This window comes from Papaver somniferum, unplaced genomic scaffold, assembly GCF_003573695.1.
Source record: "Papaver somniferum cultivar HN1 unplaced genomic scaffold, ASM357369v1 unplaced-scaffold_123, whole genome shotgun sequence".
Classification (NCBI taxonomy): Eukaryota; Viridiplantae; Streptophyta; class Magnoliopsida; order Ranunculales; family Papaveraceae; genus Papaver; species Papaver somniferum.
In genome coordinates, this window is record NW_020621381.1 from 2,427,928 (window position 1) to 2,450,112 (window position 22,185).

The 22,185-nt window shown below is 34.8% G+C and overlaps 1 protein-coding gene across 16 annotated transcripts; it reads left to right on the plus strand.

Annotated features, from left to right (window-relative positions):
• The first annotated feature begins 9,771 nt into the window (after positions 1–9,771).
• Positions 9,772–13,281, plus strand: LOC113331074. 16 transcript variants are annotated; one of them, XR_003350668.1, is made up of 5 exons: positions 9,777–10,061; positions 10,835–11,549; positions 12,319–12,424; positions 12,637–12,723; positions 12,889–13,281. XR_003350668.1 is itself a non-coding variant. In XM_026577859.1 (5 exons), the coding sequence occupies exons 2-5, from the start codon at positions 10,867–10,869 to the stop codon at positions 12,808–12,810; spliced, it is 300 nt and encodes a 99-aa protein (XP_026433644.1). In that variant the 5' UTR covers positions 9,781–10,061; positions 10,835–10,866; the 3' UTR covers positions 12,811–13,281. The 16 variants fall into 16 exon arrangements, 3 of the variants coding, with proteins under 3 accessions (XP_026433644.1, XP_026433642.1, XP_026433643.1); XR_003350667.1 differs by having other exon boundaries at positions 9,778–10,061; positions 12,319–12,439; XR_003350671.1 differs by having other exon boundaries at positions 9,781–10,061; positions 10,835–10,969; positions 12,319–12,439; positions 12,534–12,723.
• Positions 13,282–22,185: the final 8,904 nt, after the last annotated feature.

Below are 22,185 nucleotides of genomic sequence, written 5' to 3' on the forward strand. Positions count from 1 at the left end.
CTGAAAAGTTGTAGATTTTTTCGAGGGATTTCCGATGATATCCAATTTGACCCTATTTGGATAAGTAGATATTGTTTTATCCCAAAATTACTTTTACCAAGTTAAAGAATAAGACTAGAACCATTAGTTATTTCACTTAGCCTATAACTAGAGACTTGTATGAGATTATCATATGAGCCTTGTGTGGGTCTTTTGGCTAAACTCTTAAAGTGCTTTTGTGATTAACAGTTGATATTTATTAACAACGATCGATTCAGAGGAAGAACCAGTGGATCGTGGATCTCGAGGTAGGCTTGGATTGTCATCAAAAGAGGTGGGAATACTTTAACTCTTTTGAAACCATTGTTTCTTTCTTTTACAAAAGTTTATGTTTATCAACTCATACATTGTCTGTCATGCATTCCATGCTTTATATAAACTGCATTACGATAATTCTGTCGATTCTTTGAATCTTTCCATGAAATGGAAAGGACTTGTAAGATATGTCATTATGAATTGTTATGGGAAATGAGAATTTCCACATGTGGTATATAGGGTACGCTCCTTCACATTTATATCTACATGAATTCAGCTTTTATGCTTATATCGGTCGACAGTTCGCGAGTTCGGAATTGTCGACATCCATATGTATGATTAGGTTTGGATTTACGAGTTCGGAATTGCACAACAATATTATACATTGTTTGACGAAGGAGTCTGTCCATATACATGTTTGTGCATTCCAGTGACTTAGTCACTGATGTTTGGGAAAACATTAATTGTTTTCCAAATCTTGCTCATGATTTCTTTAAAGTTAAATGTTATTCCTACTGGGAACTCTGTGCTCACCCTTTTCCACTTTCAGGTTAAAAGACAGATCAGAATTGCACAGCGAAAGCTTCAAGGAGTTGACTCAGTTAATTAGTTAAATATTGCTATTTTTATTATGTTGTAAATTTTATTTGCAAACCAAATGACTATTGTATATGTATCATTTGAAAGGAGTTCTTATATATATATATATATATATATTTCTGAGCGGGGTTAGTTTTGGGTTAAGTTTTGTAGCAGATTTCTTAATTGAATGTTTAAGTAAATGATTTAGATTCATATTATCGCTTTATTTAGTTTAATCTGTTATTTAATTAGCTGCTAGCTTAGGGGGCGCTACAGTCCCTATCCTTCTAATTTTTTATTTATTTTTTTGAAGAAGATATCCTTCTAATATAAACATTGCTTGGTATTTTATTGATAGAATAGCAGAACAAGTTCAAAAAAATGAAATGATGTGGGTTTTGATAGGAGATTTGAACCTAATTTTCGACCAATCTGAAAAACTAGGTGGACTACTTTTTAGTAAAAAAGATAATGAGTATTATGCAAATTTCTTCAAAGAGCGGGACTTCTTGATTTAGGATATTTTGGATATGATTTTAACTGGAATAACCATAGAAAGGATTCTGCTAATATCCAAGAAAGATTAGATAGAGTTGTAGCCAATACAGATTGGACTCTTCAATTCCCTAAAGCCACCTTAACACACTTAGTGGCAGTAGGTTCTGACCATAGTCCTATTTCCCTATCTTTGGACAATGCTTATGAAAAACTTAATTGGATCTTCAAGTTATATGCACCTGGAAAAAAGAAATCTCATGTGTTCAAATAATTCAAAATTCTTGGAATCATGTGATCATAGATTCCCCAGCGACATCTTTGGTAGATAATCTTAAGAACTTAGGGTGCCGATTGTTAGGTTGGAAGAAAAATGTTTTTGGTTTACCTGCTAAACAAATTAAAAAGACTCTTCAACAAATAGATAATTTAAATCTTTCCACCCATATCTACAAAAAAGAAAAACTAATACAAGAAAAATTACAACATTTAGAAAAATTGTATGATACGCAAGAAGAAATAACAAAACAACAATCAAGAGATAACATAATGGCTTTACGAGAAGGAAAAAAACACAACATTTTTATACAGTTACTCTCAAAAAAGGAAATGGAATACGATTGAATATTTGAAAAGAGTACAGATGAAATTACTTTCAATGGGAAGGAAATCCATTCTACTCTAAATGATTATTTTCAAAACTTTTTTTTCTGCGGATGGAACTGATATAATACCCATCAAGATGATATTTTTAGTGCAATTCATCCTGATGTCTCAAATGCTGAAACTGTGAACCTAATAGTATCCCAACGAAGGAGGAAATATTCCAGGTTCTAAAAAAACAGTAAAATGATAAATTACCAGAGCCGGATGGATTTCCAGCCAGTTTCTTTAAATAAAATTGGGCCATTGTAGGGGATCAAGTAACACAAACTATCCAACTTTTTTCGAAACAACATCTCTTCATCAAGGACTAAATAAAACTTTTCTTTTTCACATTCCCAAAATAAGATAGCCAAAAAATCCAAGTCAATTTAGGCCAATAGGACTCTGCAATACCACCTACAAAATAATAGCGAAACGTCTAGCAAATAGAATTAAACCGATCCTAGATAAAATAATATCCACTTTCCAAGCATTTTTTTTATCAAATAGACAAATCATTGACAACATAATAATAGCTCACGAAATAATTCACACCTTCAAAAAGAAAAAAATCTGAAGGCCTAGGAATTATAAAATAGATATGTCAAAGGCTTTTGAAAGGGTGACTTGGAGTTTCCTAATATCTGCTCTCAAAGCTTTCGGTTTCGACTCCCATTTTTGCAACTTGATTGATCAATGTATTTCTACTTCTTCTATTGTTGTTCTTCTCAATAGTTCCCCGGGTGACCCTTTATCTCCTTACCTTTTCATTATTTGTATGAAATTTTTCTCTATACATGTTTTAACTCATCAAAATGACAAACTAATTCATGGAGTGAAGTTGACTCCTAAAAACAAGCCAATTTTCCAATTGTTTTTCGTTGATGACTGTCTTCTTTTCATAAAAGCTGATTTATATGAATGCAAGAATATCCTAAAAACTATTGATTTTTTTGGCAAAGCTTCAGGATAACTCATTAATTTTGAAAAATCTGGGGTCTTTTTCAATACGAAAGTTCATCCTAAACACCAAAGAATGATGGCCAAAATACTCAAAACAAAAAAGATAGACTTAAAAGATTCTTATTTAGGAGCACCTTTATTTATAGATAAATCAAAGATAAAAAACCTTTGAAATAATAGTGGAAAAAATGGAACACAAAGCACAAGGATGGAAAGGGAAGGTTTTACCGCAATCAAGTAAAATGGTTTTAAATAAAGTTGTGTTAGCTAGCACAACCACTTTCCAGATGAGTTGTTTCATTTTACCAAAAAAAATCAAAAATAAAATAAATGCAATTTAAAGAGATTTTTGGTGGGGAAAGAAAGCAAAGGCAAAAGGTTTTTATCCCAAAGCTTATTCTTGTCTATGTAAACCATTACACAAAGGTGGATTAGGTTTTAGAAATGCTAAACATATGAACTTAGCAGTGATTGCTAAATTGACATGGAGACCACTAAGTGAACCAAATTCTCTTTGGGCTTCTCGGTTGAAGCCTAGATACTTTAGGAAAAAATCAGCATTTAGAACCAAAATTTCATCTAATAGCTCTTGGGTATGGAAATGTATGGGTAAAGGATTAAAATTGATAGTACAAAACTTTATATGGGAGGTAGGAGATGGAAAAAATATTAACATTTGAGAAGACATGTGAATCCCGGATTTCAAAGAGAACCTTAACCAATATCGTAATGATACAAACAAACATTTAACACTTTTTGCCGATCTTTTAGATTATGTCACTAAAAAGTAGAATGAAACTTTAATCTTTTCAATGTTTCCAAATACTGTTGCAGAAAGGATTTGCAACATAGGAGTTTTCTTAAACAGCAAAATAGCTCCAAATCTGACGAACTACGCTAGTAATTAATAAAATCAGGAGAATTTTCAGTTAAATCTATGTATACAAGTTAGGGGAAGCTAAGATAAATGCCAATAATCTAAATATGACTGATAAATTTTTGAAGGACCTATGGAAACTGAATGTATCTCAGATAGTCAAAATATTTGCTTGGAAATGTTTACAGAATGCAATTTCGACAAATTCAAAACTAGCTAAATCCACGAAAGATATATCACCTAAATGTTCTTTCTGAAGTAGAGAAGATGAAACCGTAAAACATGTTTTCTTGCATTGTCCTTTTGCTATTTCAGTATGGGAGTTAGCTCATAATCCAATTCAGATCCACTTTGATAATAATGTAAATTTCTTGAATATATGCAAGTCTTGGATAGAAAAACCAAATACTATGATTCCTTTAGAGATAAGAGATAATTTTAACCAAAATGTGGTTCATTTGGAAAGAAAGATGTAACAAAGTTTTTCAAGGAACACAAAAAACTGCAATACAATTAGCAATGGATATTCAAATACATATACTTTTTTAGCAGAACCTTGGTAATACATGATTGAATAACAGCTCCAGGCAGGAACCTCTACATATTGACAATGAAGAATGGAAATTTCCCAGCATAAATGAACACAAAATTAATGTTGATGCTGCTGGGGTTACTAGTGATATACCAGCTGGCTTTGCGATAATTCTTAGTGATGATGCAGATGAATAAGGAAGAGCAGGACAATGCAGCGCAACAACCCCAGAAGAAGCAGAAGCAATAGGACTCTTGCAGGCAGCAAAAAAGGCTAAGGAGAAATTTTTGGCTATTTAAATGGGAAACCATCGACTACATCCCGGCAGAATCAAGCGCTAATGGAGGAAGCAAAGAAGGAAGTCCGCTTTTTTTCTAATTTTTTAGGTTTTATGTTTGTCCAAAGAATTGCAAACAGAGTAGCAGATCTTTAAGCTAAAGAGGCAAAACATTTTAAATGTAACTTAAACTGGTATTATCTTCCACCATCTTGTATTAGTTCGGCTTTATCAGTAGAGTAGCAGACTCATTCCATATCAGATGGCTTTACTACTCATGTTTTAAGGGTTACTTTTAATGAATTACTTATTTGCAAAATAAAAAAGTCTTCGCTACAAATAATAATTTGCAGACAATATGATGCGGATTCATGCACATATGAGATAAACATAATCAACTACGTACAATATATGATGCAGATCCTTTCATAAGGATACTAATGATGGGAGCATGCGAACTTACAGGTTGCAACTGCAGATACTTCAAACATGCAGTAAATGCTGAGTAAATGGAGTAAATGCTGAGTAAATGGAGTGTTAGGCGGTACATTGGGCCATCAGGAACAAACTTCCAACACACATCAACTGCAGGACGATTGATATAAATTATCTAGCACACATAAACTGTCAAGTTTGCAGTTCTAATCCCCCATTTTGTCATCAGGGATATCAGCTCTACAGAACAATTCATTGTAACTAATATCTTTATCTAATACAAGTCATTCCAACACAAAATAAAAAGAAAATAACTAGTATATGCTAGGGTTTAACATTCCTACCAATCAATAGCAAGTGATAAAGTTTTTCCTTATCGTTGGTCACTCTATAATCTCTACCCGCTTACTTCTATCAATCTAAATGAACACAAACTTATAATTAAAACTTTCAAATTTGGGTGTATCCATGTCTCTATGAATACACTACAAAGTATACATTTTTCGTACAAGATGCTAAAAGGAAAACTACTTCAAGCACATAAATGTAAGAGGGAACGACCGACAATAAAATACTAAATTCTAAGATATCAGTTCTTTACTCAATCAAATGACATCATGTTTCTATAAGGATTATGGGCATTACCACCTTAGGTTCTGCAAATATACACGCACTAATGAAACTTCAACACTAACAGGACATTGACCTTCAACAGTTAATAAAAAACTGACAAATAGATACAATCACAACCATTATCTGCTATCTGGGATACTTGTGACAATTCAAAACCACATTCCTCAACCACCAACCAAATACAAGCAAAACAACTCATTCCGTTTATTTAACTTAACTAGACTGGAACTTCTCTAATACATGCTGCTCGTTCCAAGTAAGACAACATTATTTGGATAAAGTTCAAACTTCTCCCACTATTGTTACTATGCTATTAAGCTACCTATCCACAGATCCCTATCTCTTACCACTATGCCAGAACAACCACTACTACAAAACAAGATCTTTTCCTAGACACAAGTAATCAAGCGGGAGAATTCAGAACATTCGACCATAAGCACAAGTAATCAAACAAATTAAAAAGTTCAGAACATTAGGTTATCTCATCTAAACAAAACTTCAATAATTTAACCTACAAACGAAACTACCATAAAATCGTTAACAACCAAATACCATAATACAACAAACAAGCATTCTTAGTATAAAACCCTAAAAACAGAATAATAAATCAATAATTCCAAATAACACATATCTAATGGAACAACAAAACATAATAACAAAAACTCATCATACGAATTTCATTCGATTCTATATTAAGAAGTAACAGTAATTACCTAACGATTTCAACATCAAATCGTTAAGGAAACAATACAAACCCTCACCAAAATATTAAAATAAAATCGAGTTTTGTGGATAAGAAACCAGATAAATCCCTCTCTCTACCTCTTTCTCTTCTGTTAATTGATATCAGAATCATCAAAATCATCTGAAAATTTGTTGAAGAAATCAGAATCGACCAATTTGTTCTTAATATGACCAACAACACCTTCACCCAACATATCTAACGGATCTGTATCGTCCACATCCATCGCTACACTCTGTTCATCCATATCCGAGTAGAAAAAAAGCAGGTGAAGGCTTCATCTTGTCTCGCGTTTTTTTTTCTTCTGTAAATTAGGTATTTCATTCAACAGACGAACTTATGGCGTTAGAAGCCGTGGTTACAACAATATTAATAAAGGTATTACAAGAAAAGTAAATGGTACACAATAAAAGGTAAAAGATAAAACCACCAAAAGGTGTTGGACACGCATATGTTGCCTCATTAAAAACCTTGACAAGGAAAACCCACATCCAAAGGGATAAAACCTTGACGAATGAAAAGAGCACAACGCGATGAGTCTTAAAGAAAATTCTAAAACTAAAGTTGCAAAATAGCTAAAACATTTGTAATTCTTCCATAACCTAGGAAGTATTCGTTCTCCATCGGTACCCAATGAGTAGTCTTCTAATACTGGCAATATGTATGGTTTCACAAGCAAGTTGTGAAGGTTGAGTGCCATTGCTCGCGATAGAACTATCAAAAAGGTTTCCTGAGCCCTTCTATCATGAACGAGTCTGATAAAAGTGTCACGACGGCCTGTACAGGAAGTAGATTTCTTCTTAATGATTGAGGATGACGGTTTAGCCTTTTCCGCAATCGAAGATTTGTTTGGTGGAAGTTGCATCTTTGAAAAAATACAACCAAATAGGACACAGCCAGTATTGATTTCAGCATCATGTTGTTTCACAAGAGTCTTCACTTTCCTATTCCAAGAAGAACCACATAAGTAAGGAAAATTACACATTAGCCTTACACAGTCACAATACGAAATAAAAGTGAAAGTCAATAAACAGGTAGCAAATTACAAATACAACTAACACTATCCGAAAATTAAAAAGTGACAGAATTGAAGTTCCCTAAAAAAATTCAAGGGTTTAAAGTAAAGTCCTAAGTCCAGTGCAATTCGAACGGTAATGATTACTTAAAATAGTCTAGCATGTAAGGAAAATACAACTGAACAAGAGAAAATCATGTAAAACAGATTGATAACTAGGTATCCTTGAAGAAATCAGAAAGACTATCACTAATGAACCTCAAAAATTGTCATAGGAATAAAATAAAGAAAAAGTATTTAAAAGAGAATAAGGTTCAGAAAAAAGGCTCATGTTTAGCCGAGATACAAATCGGCACGACAAAATGTCACACTCCTGGGCTTGAGTTTCTAAGCAGATTCTGGTAATTCTCGTTCCTGTGCTTGGCAAAAACTAAAGCAAAAACTTCCGAAAGCAAATAGAAAGGAAGACAATAGGTTGATGACAGCTTTCCTTTGGGATTTGTTGGGTCAGCGGAACAATGGTTTAGATGTGAGAGCCTTGAGTTGTGTAGACGTGATAATCAATATCTAAAGAGAAACCCCAAAGTCCAAACGCAGATGAAAAAGATTTCTTATAACTATTTGACACCTAGTTTAAAACAATTCAAGCTAGAAAAACGAAAAATTAGCATACATTACAAAATGAACTAAAGCATCCTACACTCACCCGACACAAAGCATTACATACAATAAGTTTTTATTAACTAATTTACAACACGAAGGGTAACCAGAACAGACCAATCAAGAGCATACAAAGAGAGGAAAGAGAACATAGAGGGAACTCAAAAATCTACATGCAAAAATCAGTATTTAAACAGATTTTAAAGGCACGACAATGCTTTTAACAAAGACCCTGAGAACGCAAGAGAGAAAGAGTAAATTAGTCGGCATAAAAGAAGAGAAAACAACCAAGAAAAGAAAGGGGAATAGAGAAAACAGAATCTTAGCAAACAGAGGAAATTGAAGGGACAGTGAAACTACCTAGACCTACAAAGAACCAGGTCAAGAGAGCTAACACGCAAAGAGAACCGATAGGGAGAGGGGAATCACATACAATCAAAAATTCCGGCTTTGATCCACTACATTTTAGAATCATATTTTAGTCTACCAAGTTGAGACTAAACAAAAACACTCACCACCATTAGCAATCATTTACTTATTCTATCATCCTAACAACATAAATAGTCACAAGATTTTCAAAAAATAAACTAGTCGAAAAATAAAAATTAGAGACGCAATGAACACAACAACACCCTCTGAGAATACCAGAAACATAAAAAAATGAGAAACTAGAAAGAAAGAAGAGAAAGAAATAGAAAGACATCTGCATATAAAATTCAAAAACAGGTTCTTAAACCGGAATCAAAAGAACGAAAACCTCCAGAAAAATAACAGGATAAAATTGCAGACAATAGGACCAGATCTAGAGAAACAGAAGAAAGACTTAAGAAGAAATCAAGAGATCCATCTTGCGAGAACAGAGGCAAAAAAAAAACAGATTAAAGAAACCAAGACAAAAAAAACAATTTAGGTTCAAACAAACAGATCTGGAAAGAGGACTGAGAAAGGATAGCCAATCCAAAACCAAGAACAACGGAGAGAGACCCAACCAGAAAGGAGAAGAGGCAAGCAAAGAAAGGATAGAAGAGGAGAGAAGAAACTAATTCCAAGCAACACCAAAAAAAAGGAGAAGACAATCAAAGAAGAAAAAGCAGCAAGAGAAGAGAAGGAAGGAAAAAAGATTGAAATCATCGATTAGGGACAAACAAATAATTGACATCTAAAATACCTAAAATCGGAAAAAATAAACAAAAACTACCCATCACATCTACGCATTTCTGCTTCAACTCTTGACACTCAGATTCGATCCTTGATGCTCATAACCCATCGTTACCCAATGGTTTGCTAAGATTTACTCAGCCATGGCGGCCACGACTAGAGTTTGAGGAGGGAGAAAGGGAGGAAAGAGAGATAGTTGAAATTGATTTAACTACCTATTTCCAGAATGTCTCGTTCTTTTTTTCCTAATAACGCTGAAAGCCTCTCTCGTCTCGACATAGATATTGATAGCATTCCAACAAAAACAAATGTGTTTTGTTCAATCCAATGGACGTGAATAGGATTTTTTCTCCCATCAACGACTGTCATTGGTTTAAACGTAGAGAAAAAGGCAAAAGACAAATCGTGGCTGAAAATGAACCCATGTTTTCAGTCCTCATCCAACGTCCCAGATCAATGCTTGCCCATGTTCTCCTCTTCCGTTACAAAACAATTATCTCTATTATTCTCCCAGATTGTTCACCTGTTAACAACGCCATTATTTGCTTAAAAAAAACGCCAGTATTGGCAACATTTAATACCTTTAATTCTTATACCTGGATAATAAATTTCATACGTTACCCTAGGAAAACATCCCTTGGAGATTTTCCTACATAAACCTCAAGAGAGGTTATTATCTTCCCAGGTTTCTCCATTTTTTTCTTCAGCATACTCTCTCAAGACATATCCCTCCAGTTGATTCATTCATCCCAGGTATGGCTCATTTGGGTTATTTTATTTTATAATTAGGGTTTTTATTTCTTTTAATCGACGATTAATTATTTATAATTAGGGTTTTTATTTCTTTCAATCGACGATTAATTATTTATAATTTGGGTTATATTAGAAACTCGATAATTTATCTTTTGATTTTATTTGATTCTTCTTTTCATGAACATAAGGTTTCTCAGGTACCCTCCCCTAATTTCTCTCTGTCTCTCATCCTCGCATACTAAAATTCTTTGTCGAAGAATCATTTCCTGATCATGATCCATCTTTATGTAGACTATTCATATACTTCTGTATAATCTTCACACTGTTTTGGTTAGTTGTTGAATTTTATTTTGTTTTCTCTAAGTTTTAATGGTTTGCCCAATCTGACGCCATAATGATATTGAAAACACTGAAAACAAAAGTGTTTTTCCCAATCTGCCGACTCTGCGTGGATCTTCTTTAATGATCGAGGTCACTCATTTTCTATGGAAGTGCTTATCTGTTTTTTTTCATAACATGTACTTGTATGTATCCAGTTTCTATGACTAAAAGTAAATATATATGTATATGTGTCGAGACCTTAACCAAGCATGTTTTCAGTGTTATAATTCTTTTTGTTTGATAGTTCAGAGCTTCAGATAAGAAAGAAAATTGTGTAGGTCTCCTTCTTCATCCGACCCTCAAATTGAATTAGGGTTTATATTTGATTTGCTTGAATTTTTCTGTGTTTTAATTTTTTTTTCATTTGATAGTGTTTTTTTTTTTTTTTGCAGAATTTCTCTGAAGGTGAAGGAAGTAGTAGATTATGATAATGAGGCCAATTTTCTGTGCGAGGTTTGAAGAGATCTTGAACATCTCTTCTCTAAGTATGGGACTTGGGACTGTTGATAGAGTTGACATGAAATATGGTAACTAACCATAAACATCTGAATCATCTTCTTTGTTTTAGTATTGAATGTTTTTTAGCTCTTAATCTTCTGTGGGTTTACTTTGTTGCACTCATTGTTTATAAATTTAATATAAAGTTTGAATGTTGATGAGGTTTGTTGAGTTTTTTCTATTTTTGTAAAATTAGGGATGAAAATCACTTGGTTTTTAGTGATGTGAAAATCACTGGGGGAATGGTTGAATAATTTTTTTTTTCTGTTCTTTAATTTATCAACCTATCTTCGATTGTTATATTTGGATATCGGTTTCTTCAATATCTTCAAATGGAAGTTATGTTCAATTAAAAGGGCTATTAATTAAGTCGGTTCAAAAAACAAATTTGTTAAGTACTCATGTTAAGAAGATACGAAATTGAATCAACATCTGTGGTTCTTAGTTAAATCCATAGTGGTGGAGCAATTATAAATCAAGCACGAGCCAGAAAGACAGTGAATCGTGGTGGCACAACAGATGGGGAATTAACATAGGAAACTCAAATGTGAAAAATTCATCAACTGGTAACAAGGATGCAGACCTCAGTGACGGACCTCTATATGAGATGTAAGAATATCGTTGTTTTACCTTTTTCATAACTTGTATTACACAGTCGAACATACATTTAACCATTTACTCCCTAATATATAAGTTGAGGGTGAATAAATTATAGTTAGGATTTGATTTTTGTGGATTGGCAGAGAAACCATAGATGAGGAGAATACTTCAAATGACGACCGGGTGATACCCTAACGTACCTTTATTTAATTATTAGTGTTTGAGAGCAACATCACATTCAGAAGTACCTTACATTTCCTATGAGTTGAAAACATTTTCGTAGATTTTATACAAATGGTCATTGGGTTAAGTACAACTGCTACTGCATAAAGTACATTTTTTTTCCATCTTTGTAGTTGCATTGTTTCGATTCAAATATGTATATATACCCATCTCATCTGTTTTCGTGAACTTACATCTCTTATGACACATCCCGTTCCATGTGTATGCACAATGTTATAATGGATTTCCATGTAAACAACTAAGCTCATGTTTTGTTCTTATAGGAATGATTAAGGTTGTTCGATGCCTAATTTATTCCAACTATATATTACTATTAAACATAAAATGATTTAACGTCCATGGTAAATTCAGTTAAGGTCATCTTGCCACACTTTAGTCCCTATTTCTTCTTATTATTTAGTCCTCAGTGTCCAACTGAGAGCACATGTAATCACACTATTGTGTTGCTAATCGATCCTAGCTAATCATCAATTTTGAGTATAATTTATCATTCTCACTACAATACTGAAAGCGGTGGTGGCATTTTGGAGGTCAGGGCGTTGGACTGCCTGCGTTGGATTTTTTGGTGCGTTAATAGAAACGATTTGCTTCCCCTGCACAACAACTTTAAGGAATCAAAAATTTAAATGTGTCTTCATCATGTAAGAAACAATGAAGTAAGCATTTTTCCTAATTTTTACCACTGATTCGTTTTTTCTTCCACATACTGATTCGTAGCAGTAGACAACTGGAACTATTTTTTTCCTGAAGAGTATCCAGTGGTTGCTCTTGCATAAGTAAAGCTGGATGCTGCAGTTCACAAGATCATAAAAAAAGAATTGTCGATTAGTAATGCCTTTGGCCATTAATACAGGAAGGCTTACGGAACCATAAGTGAGATGGACTCAGGAGACAATGATATCCATGTTTCATTCTACTACAACAGAGAAACTGACCACAGGTATGACATCCTAAAAACGCATAATTTAAGCTAACGTGCACATATGGGATTTAAATATCATCATGAGGGATTTCGTATTGCAGGTAGGGAAAACAACAACTTCTAGAAAGTATTGTCTGTTCGACGAAATACGCCTTCATCTTCATTTATTTACGTTATTTGCAGCTCCACATACAAAAGTATCATTCATCCATGTGTGAGGTGACTAACCTCGGGAAAAAATAAAGTTGAACCGGCACAGAGGGAAGATGTCAGCCCCAAATAAACGATAGCTTCTTCTTTGTACAAGGCCAGAGATGGAAAGAAAGGGTGCATGCCTGGAAACTAACCATCTACATATCCGCCATTATTTTTCAGTACATCGTTGGGTGATTGAGGTGTAAAATTGGAATTCACATTGTTGGTGAATGACTTCGAATCATTGGGTGATTGAGTTTTAAAATTGGGGTTCACATTAAAACTGAAATTTTCATCGTCTCCGATTAATCGGAAATTTGAAAAAATGATAATCATTAATTGAGAACTATATTAGAGATGCCGAAGAAGAAGGCTGACGAAGATTGAAGTTAGTTTTTTTTATCAAAAATCAGGGCTTTGGAACAAAATTGAAATTTCTGTGTAGCATGTGAGTTACGGTTGGTAATAACGCCAATTGGAACTGTAACTATATATTTGGTTGATGTTACGGTTCATTTAACTCAAATACCAACCGTAAGTTCTTGATTTTGATAAAGAATGTTCAGTTACGATTTTTTTTTGCAATCGTAATTGATTTACGGTTGGTCTCGATACTTAAGTTACGAACCGTAATTCTTTCTGGATGTTTCATTTTTTTTACGGTTTGTATTTGCATCACTGTTATCAACCGTAATTGAGTTACGACTTGTAACTCAAATAAACTTACCAACCGTAAGTCAGTTACTGTTGGTCTCGATTCATTAGTTACTAACCGTTATTTGTTACGGTTGCTATATGCTGTCATGTTTCAAACCGTAATTAGGCAACGGTTCGTACCGATTTTTTTTTTACCAGCCGTAACTGGTATTCTGATTGGATTTTCCCCAAATTGAACCAGTTACGATTGGTATTCGATAATTTATGAACCGTAACACAGAGTTACGGTTGGTCAAGAGCACAATTCCAACCGTAAGTTCTTCTGAAAATGTAAAAGTTTTGATTTTTTTTACGTATTTTAGATAGTTTTGAGCGACAAAAAGCTAATGGGAACTAATTTAGAAGTATAACTGGTCATTTTCAGGCTCTGGTTCTTCACTTTATTGGCTAATTTCTTTAATTGATTGAGATTGACCTTGACTTTGGGTTAAAACATCTCTACCATCTAACAAATACTCCATATCCGGATCTCCATCAAGAGGAATATAGTATTTGTTGTCTCTATCATATAGAGATTCACCCGTCTCAAATTTGTTACTGGAATCACTCATTTTGGTTGAGTGAATCAAAATCTAGGGTTTCACAAATATCACAAAAGTTTTTCTTTTCAACACTAAACTTTTTTTTTAACTCTAAAAATCTGATTTTGATTTGTTTTAGAGTAAATATAAGTGAAATTTGATTATCAAAACTAAACTAGATTATCAATACTAAACTAGATTATCAGTACTAAATTATGTAAGGGTTAATTAGTCATTTTCAGTTTTCTTTTTATAAGGGGCACTTCAAATTACCATGTAATGACCCTTTTTGTCTTATTACCCGCCGCCCCTCTAATGGAATCCGCCGTCCCTATAACAGGATTGATTTTTATTAAAGGGAAAACTGACTTATCAAGGATATTTGATTTCTAGTCGATATTGGGTTGATTTGATAATTAGCTTTCCCCCTGTCAAAAAGATATATTTTTGGAGTTTAGATTTCCAAATCGCCATTCAAACGTGCAGATGGTATGAGAACTCGGTTAATTGATTTGTGTTGCGACTTTAGTGATCATTTATCAAAGCAGTTTTTTCTTTACAGGATATGCCGGCCAGTTTTTATGTCTGAAGAACAACTACTTACAATTGTTTCGAACTTCAAAGGATATGCAGTTGCTGTACTTAAGGCGAGATACCAAGAGAGGGAAAAAACATATTCTGCGATTGCCATTTTCAGAGATCAACATGACATGTTTCGAAGTATCTACGGTGAGGAAATAAAGGATGTAAATTGTCTCCAACAAAAACTAATCTAATATCTCAGTTCAACCTAAGAATAAGTAGAGTGCCAATGGGTAATGGTTGTATACGAATATGTTCGTAAAATGGTTAGAGACGATGATAATCCTGTAGATTAAAATGGTTAGGGATATACAAAAGATTACAATATTACAAGAACAACTCCAGTAGCCACTGTGCACATGTGGTTAATAATAATACTTAATAAAAGAATACAAAAGATTACAATACTTCATAATCAACTCAGTAGTTATTGTGACGCGCCCAAGTCCACCTATTTAGAAATCTACGTCAACATTCTACAATATGAGGCATTAAGAATCTAAAAGTCTACTTAAGCAATAATTAAAAAGTTCTAATAAAAGATTAACCCAAAATCTAAACCCTCTCTGAAAATATAGATTGTCTCTCCAATAATACATATACAATAATGTTTTGAATATCAAACAATGTAAGTACAAACAAATAAATATAGCAGAATTATCCAATCTTGATCTTCTTCGCGAGCGCTACTGAACCTGTTATCTGAAACTGAAGCGGGAAACGGATGAGCACATCATCGCCAAAGGGGTGCTCTGAAGAAATATATAAAAAAATTTCAAACATTCATCAAAACTATAATGCATGTAGGATGAAAACAAAACACATTTTACTCATATGTTAAAAGTTCCTCTAGATAATAAAATTAATAAATACTACTAGGAAAAATCTGGCCTCAGCACCATTCCATACCGGCAAACATGAGGAAGTCCCCAACGCATAATAGGCGTATACATCGGGTTGTCACACCCGTAATACTAAGGAACCACCAACATACAAGCAAATAACCATGGAAAACTCATAATAATGAATACAAGAGAGTTCATTATCGATTCCCACCTCTTTTGACAAGCCACGCATACATTAAGATTCTCAATCCACTGGTTCATCCTTTGAATCGATCGTTGTTAATATAGACTAACTGTTAATCACCCAAACACTCTAACAGTTTAACCAACAGTCTCACACAATAATCACAATATAATTTCATACAAGTCTCCAGCTATAGGCTAAGTCAAATAACTAAAGGTTCTAGTTTTGGTAATGGTCCCCACAACCTAGTATTAAGTGTTCTAGGCATAAATTAATATATACTTATCCAAATTGAGTCAAATTTTGGTGCCAATAGAAAGCCCTCAAAAAACTCTACAACTTAGCAGAAGGAACCGAAAGCTAATTCGGACCATAAGTGATCCAAATACTCAAAATAAGATTTTTTGCACAAAGCCCAAGCCCGTTGGGCCTAACCCGGCCTGGCTCACTGAGCCAACCCACTAACCCATTTACTGACCCGTCGGGTCAACCCACGACCCGACCCATTTACTCGGTCCACGACCCGCATTGGTCTGACTCATACCAAGTCAAACGGTCACCTAAGTCAGTTGTCTGACTCAGTCATCTTCTTCACCAAAAACTCGGAAATTATTCCAACTCTTTCCTGAACATAACTCACGGGGTCAACTTCTAAGGTCTGTAGATTACATCCTATAAATCCAAACTAAACAAACTAAGGTTCATTAGAAACACGAGATCACCTTCTACAACTTTTGCGTACTGATTATTTTCCAAATCTCACTTATTCAAACTTGTGACTGAATAGACCTGGGTTTTGCTGCGTCGACTAGATTTCCAGCATCTATATCTCACTCGTTACTCGTCCAAACGGAACAAAATTTATATGCACAGAACCATCATCCGGCGTACTACAACTTCATTTTATAAATCTAAGTCTAATTATGTCTCTAAAGTACCTAATTAAGTTCATATATAATGAGCAGTAAACATAATACCATTACATAAAAAGATGATTTCGTACATAAGAACTTAATTGATTTCAAACTATATTCTACATTTAAAAGCTACCCAAGCATTCCAAACATACTAGGATCAACTGGAAAACATTACCTTGATTAGATTAGATAGGTTGCATCGTCAACATGTCATGGTCCATCTGAGTCCTTGTGGGCACCTGGCTTCCTCTAGTCCTTATGTGGGTGTAATTATAGTTTTATCCTAATTGGTTAGTAGTGAGCCTTCCGGATAGTGGCACGTGTTCGTTGCTTAGCCGATGGCTATACGGTTTAATAATTTGATTTGCTATTTAGTGTGTAAGAACATTTTGCTGAGTTCATTAATGAAAGAGAAGAGTTTAGTTAGAGGCTGCATTCCTTAAGAAGCAGATTTACAATCTGGTAATTCGACCCATTTGTACTAAGCATAGTACAATTGGCATCAGAGCCATCTCAAAAAAAAAAATTCTTTTCTAAATGGTTGGTTCCGATCCAAAATCAGTGAAGGATCTTCACGACCTCTTCACTAAAGATCGGCAACACACAAATGATCGTCTCAAGAGTTTTGAGAAAGAACTGAAAGATACTTCCACGCTTTGCAAGGAAATTTCAGCTGCGGTTAAAAATCTTACAGAGCAGATGGGTTTATTTCTTAAATCTGCACAAGGAGCACAAGGCGTCCATTCCGGTGGTGAAATACAGGTAACTCCTCCTAATTTTGGCTCTTTTCCTCCAAATTCTCCAAACCCACCCTTCAATCGAATTCCTAAACTGCATCTACCCAGATTTGATGGGGAGAACCCTCGTGGATGGATTCGAAAATGTAACAAGTACTTTTTCCTTCACAAGATTGATGATAATAGAAATGTTGATATAACAACTATATATCTTGATGGTAAGGCAAATAAGTGGTTGTTAAATTTTAAAGTTGGTCGCCCTCGTATGTCTTGGTTTGAATTTGCTCAAGGTATTTGTGCTCGATTTGAAAATCCAGTAGATGAAAATTTTATTGGATCTTTTAATAAATTGATGCAAATCAATTCTATAGAAGAATATTATGAATTGTTTGAATCTCTTAAATCCTTAATGCTTAATTACAATCCCTCCTTGGATGAGAGATACTTTATCATGAGTTTCATCAGTGGTCTTAATGAAGAAATTCGCAATTCAGTGCATATGTTCAACCCTAGTACACTCAGTCAAGCTTTTTCATTAGCTAGAATGTAAGAGTAGAAGTGTCAGTTGCTCTATAAGCCAACTAAACAAACACCCACTGTTTTCACATCCACCAGACCATTATTTTATTATAATCTTCCTCCAAAACCTATCATTACCTCTACCTTTACACCTAAGTCGGCCCCTACAATACCTAAATCTTCTCCCACCACTCCCCTTAAACAACAATATTCAACACCTATCATTAAAAGACTTACACAGGAACAAATGCGCCAAAGAAGAGAAAAAGGTCTATGTTATAATTGTGATGAGGTTTATAGCAGTAGACAATTTATGGTCCAAGATGAGAAAACTGACACTCAATACAATGACACAGAAGAGGACATTTTTGAGGAGGCTGTTGACTCACCAGTTGAGTCTGATATGGAGATCTCATTACATGCTCTAACTGGGAATACCACGGGGGATACCATCAGAATTCCTGGATTTCTAAAAAAGCATTCAGTTTACATTCTCATTGATACTGGAAGCACTACAAGCTTCATTAATTCTGCATTAGCTGTTAAACTCAACTGCAAGATAGAGTCTACTCCTCACATGCTAGTTACAGTAGCCAATGGTGAGAAAACTATAAGCACTGGCTCCTGCTCAAAACTTTCTTGGAGCATTCAAGACCATAAATTCACTGAAGATCTCAGATTACTACCACTTGGAGGCTGTGATATGGTCCTTGGAGATGATTGGCTCAGAAAACTAGGTGATGTTCTTTTCAACCTTTCTAAACTTAGTATTTCCTTTGTGCATAATGGCGAACAAATCACCTTAACTGGCACTAATACTAAACCTTCTCTGCTCATGGTGAGCAGCTCAGCAGTCAAAAAACATTTCAGAAAAAATACTCATGGCCTTATTAGGCACTTCTTTTCTGTCACCTCCTCATCCTTACCACCTCCTATTCATTCACCATTACTACCACTTTTAGAGGAATATCATGACATCTTTGCTGATCCAACTTCACTCTCACCTCATAGAAGTTTGGACCATTCCATTCCTTTAAAGCCTGATTCTCAACCTCCTAATCAGAGACCCTATAGGTTCCCATACATACAAAAAGGAGTAGTTGAAGAACTTGTTAAAGATATGCTCTCTACTCGTGTCATTCAAAAGAGCCACAACCCATTTGCATCTCCAATTCTATTAGTAAAAAAAAAAGATGGTTCTTGGAGATTTTGTGTTGATTACAGAAAGTTAAATAGTATTACCATAAAGTACAAGTTTCCAATTCCTCTTGTGGATGAGCTGTTGGATGAATTAAAGGGGTTCAAGGTGCTTTCTAAGATAGATTTGAGAGCTGGTTATCATCAGATATTAGTCAATCCTGCTGACATTTTCAAGACTGCATTCAGGACCCATCATGGTCATTATGAATTCAAAGTTATGCCATTTGGCCTAACTAATGCACCTGCAACTTTTCAGGCTCTTATGAATGACGTTTTTGCACCATATTTAAGAAAGTTTGTGTTGATTTTCTTTGATGACATTTTAATCTATAGTTCCTCCATGGAAGAGCACACTGAACACTTGAAGATAGTTTTTTCCTTATTAAGACAACACCAACTCTATGCAAAAATGTCCAAATGTTGTTTTGGACAACCTCAGTTGGAGTACTTGGGCCACATTATTACTTCAGAAGGTGTTTGTGTTGATCCAAATAAGGTTGCAGCTATGCGTACTTGTCCACTTCCTACTTCCATAAAAGACATACTTCTATTTGTAGCTGCTTGTGATACTTTCCAAAGGAATAAAGGAGAGCACCACTTTCCATATGGATTATTGCATCCACTTCCAGTACGCCAACATGCTTAACAACATATTACATTGGACTTCATTGAAGGCCTCCCTATGAGTGGCAGAAAAGTGTTATCTTAGTGGTTGTTGACAGGCTAACAAAATACAACCATTTTATTGCCCTTCATCACCCATACACAGCTGCTTCTGTGGCCAAAGCATTCTTGGATCAGGTATTTAAGCTTCATGGTTTGCCAGCATCTATTGTTTCAGAAAGAGATAAGGTCTGTACCGGTAATTTCTGAAAAAACTTGTTTAAATAATTGAGCACAATCTTAAATCTCAGTACAACATACCATCCCCAGACTGATGGACAATCTGAAAGAGTTAATTCATGCTTGGAAACTTATCTGAGATGTCTTACTGGTCACAAACCAAGAAAATGGTGGTATAATACTAGCTACCACACTAGTTTGAAGATGTACCCTTTTCAAGCCCTTTATGGCTACTTACCACCTCACATGGCTTTTACTTCTTCTGCAACAACTTCAGTAGTTGTTGTTGAGACTTACATGAAGGACAGAGAATCTATGCTTGACATTAAAGGAATCCCTTCACAAGGCTCAAGAAAGAATGAAGTTTTTTGCTGATAAATATAGAACTGACAGAGAATTTCTTGTAGGAGACATGGTTTATTTAAAGCTCTAGCCTTACAGACAAGCTTCAGTTGCTCTGAGAAAGAATTTCAAGCCCCATTTCCTGTATTGCAGAAGATTGGCACAGTGGCATATAAGTTGCAGTTACCTTCACAGGACAGAATTCATCTAGTACTCATGTCTCTCAATTAAAGAAACAGATTGGTCAAAAGCATGTTCCCTCTCCCACTTTACCTGTTGTAGCTAATGAAGGTGAAATCATTATGAGACCTGAGAAGGTATTACAACACAGAACAATGCTGATTGGCAAAAGGCTAGTGAGGCAGGTCTTGATTCAGTTGACTAACTCAGCTCCTGAAGATGCAACTTGGGAGGAGCTATCTTCCATCAAGGCATACTATCACAATTTTATCCTTGAGGACAAGGATACTGTTTAGGGGAAGTCAATGTCATGGTCCAACTGAGTCCTTGTGGACACCTGGCTGCCTCTATTCCTTGTGTGCGTGTAGTTATAATTCTTATCCTAATTGGTTAGTAGTGAGCCTTCCGGATAATGACACGTGTTCGTTGCTTAGCCGTTGGCTATATGGTTTAATCATTTGCTTTTTTCTTTAGTGTGTAAGAACATTTTGCTGAGTTCATTAATGAAAGAGAAGAGTTTAGTTAGAGGTTGCATTCCTTAAGAAGCAGATTTACAATCTGGTAATTCGATCCATTTGTACTAAGCATAGTACACATCACAAAATCATCAATCATCAACACCTTTAATAATAATCATTTTCTCAAATATTTTATGAACAATTAGACTTTCATCCTCTCTAGTTAGCTAGTGTAACTATACCTCACTTGAAAAAGCGGGGTATAACAACCACCCCGAACAATTCGTTCGACAATATGTATGGACTAAACTCCAATTTAATTTCGAGAGCGCCAACTTAAAAGCGAGGCTCAATCAAGAATTATATCAAAGAGTTTTTTTTATCTCTTTCTCAATACAATCAACAAATCAAACAGATAGAAATCTGCGAGCCTGATTGATATGAGAAATAACTTGGACGGTACCAAAGACCAATGCTTAAGTGTCAATCAAGTTCTATCCAACAAACAAGGTTGGATTTATCAACTAATTGAACTACGCACAACCTGTGATATTTCAATTATATAGACAAATATAATGCGGAAAAGAAATAGCACAAGCACCAAAAAATTTATTAACGAGGAAACCGCAAATGCACAAAAACTCCGGGACCTAGTCCAAATTTTAACATCATACTGTATTAAGCCGCTACAGCCTCGCCTACTATAATTTAATTTCGGACTGGAATCTAGTTGAGATCTAACCAAGTCTCACACCGATTAAGGTACAGTCGCATTCCTTACGCCTCTAGAACCACGCTAGATTCTGCACACTTGATTCCCTTAGATGATCTCATTCACAACTAAGATTTGTTACGACCCAAAGTCGAAGACTTATAAACAAATATGCCTCCCACAGGTATGTCTATCCTTTATTCTGTTTGTTCCGTAGTTTAATACAAAGGTCAAGGTGAACAGGAACCAACTAATAATTTGGTCTTATACTCCCGAAGACCGGCCTAGAAATATTAGTCACCTCACAATAACCTAACTGATTAACAAAATAAGTTATTGCGGAATCACAAGAGTCTGAGACGAAGAACTGTTGTGATTACCTTTTATATCTTACCTATCGGAGATAAATCTCGAGTAAATCTTAGAGAATAATTGGATATGGCTTCACAAATCCCAAATGAAAGCTCTACTAACAAGTTTGTAATGTTAGGGATAGACATTAGATATATCTACTTCTAAACTTTGTAA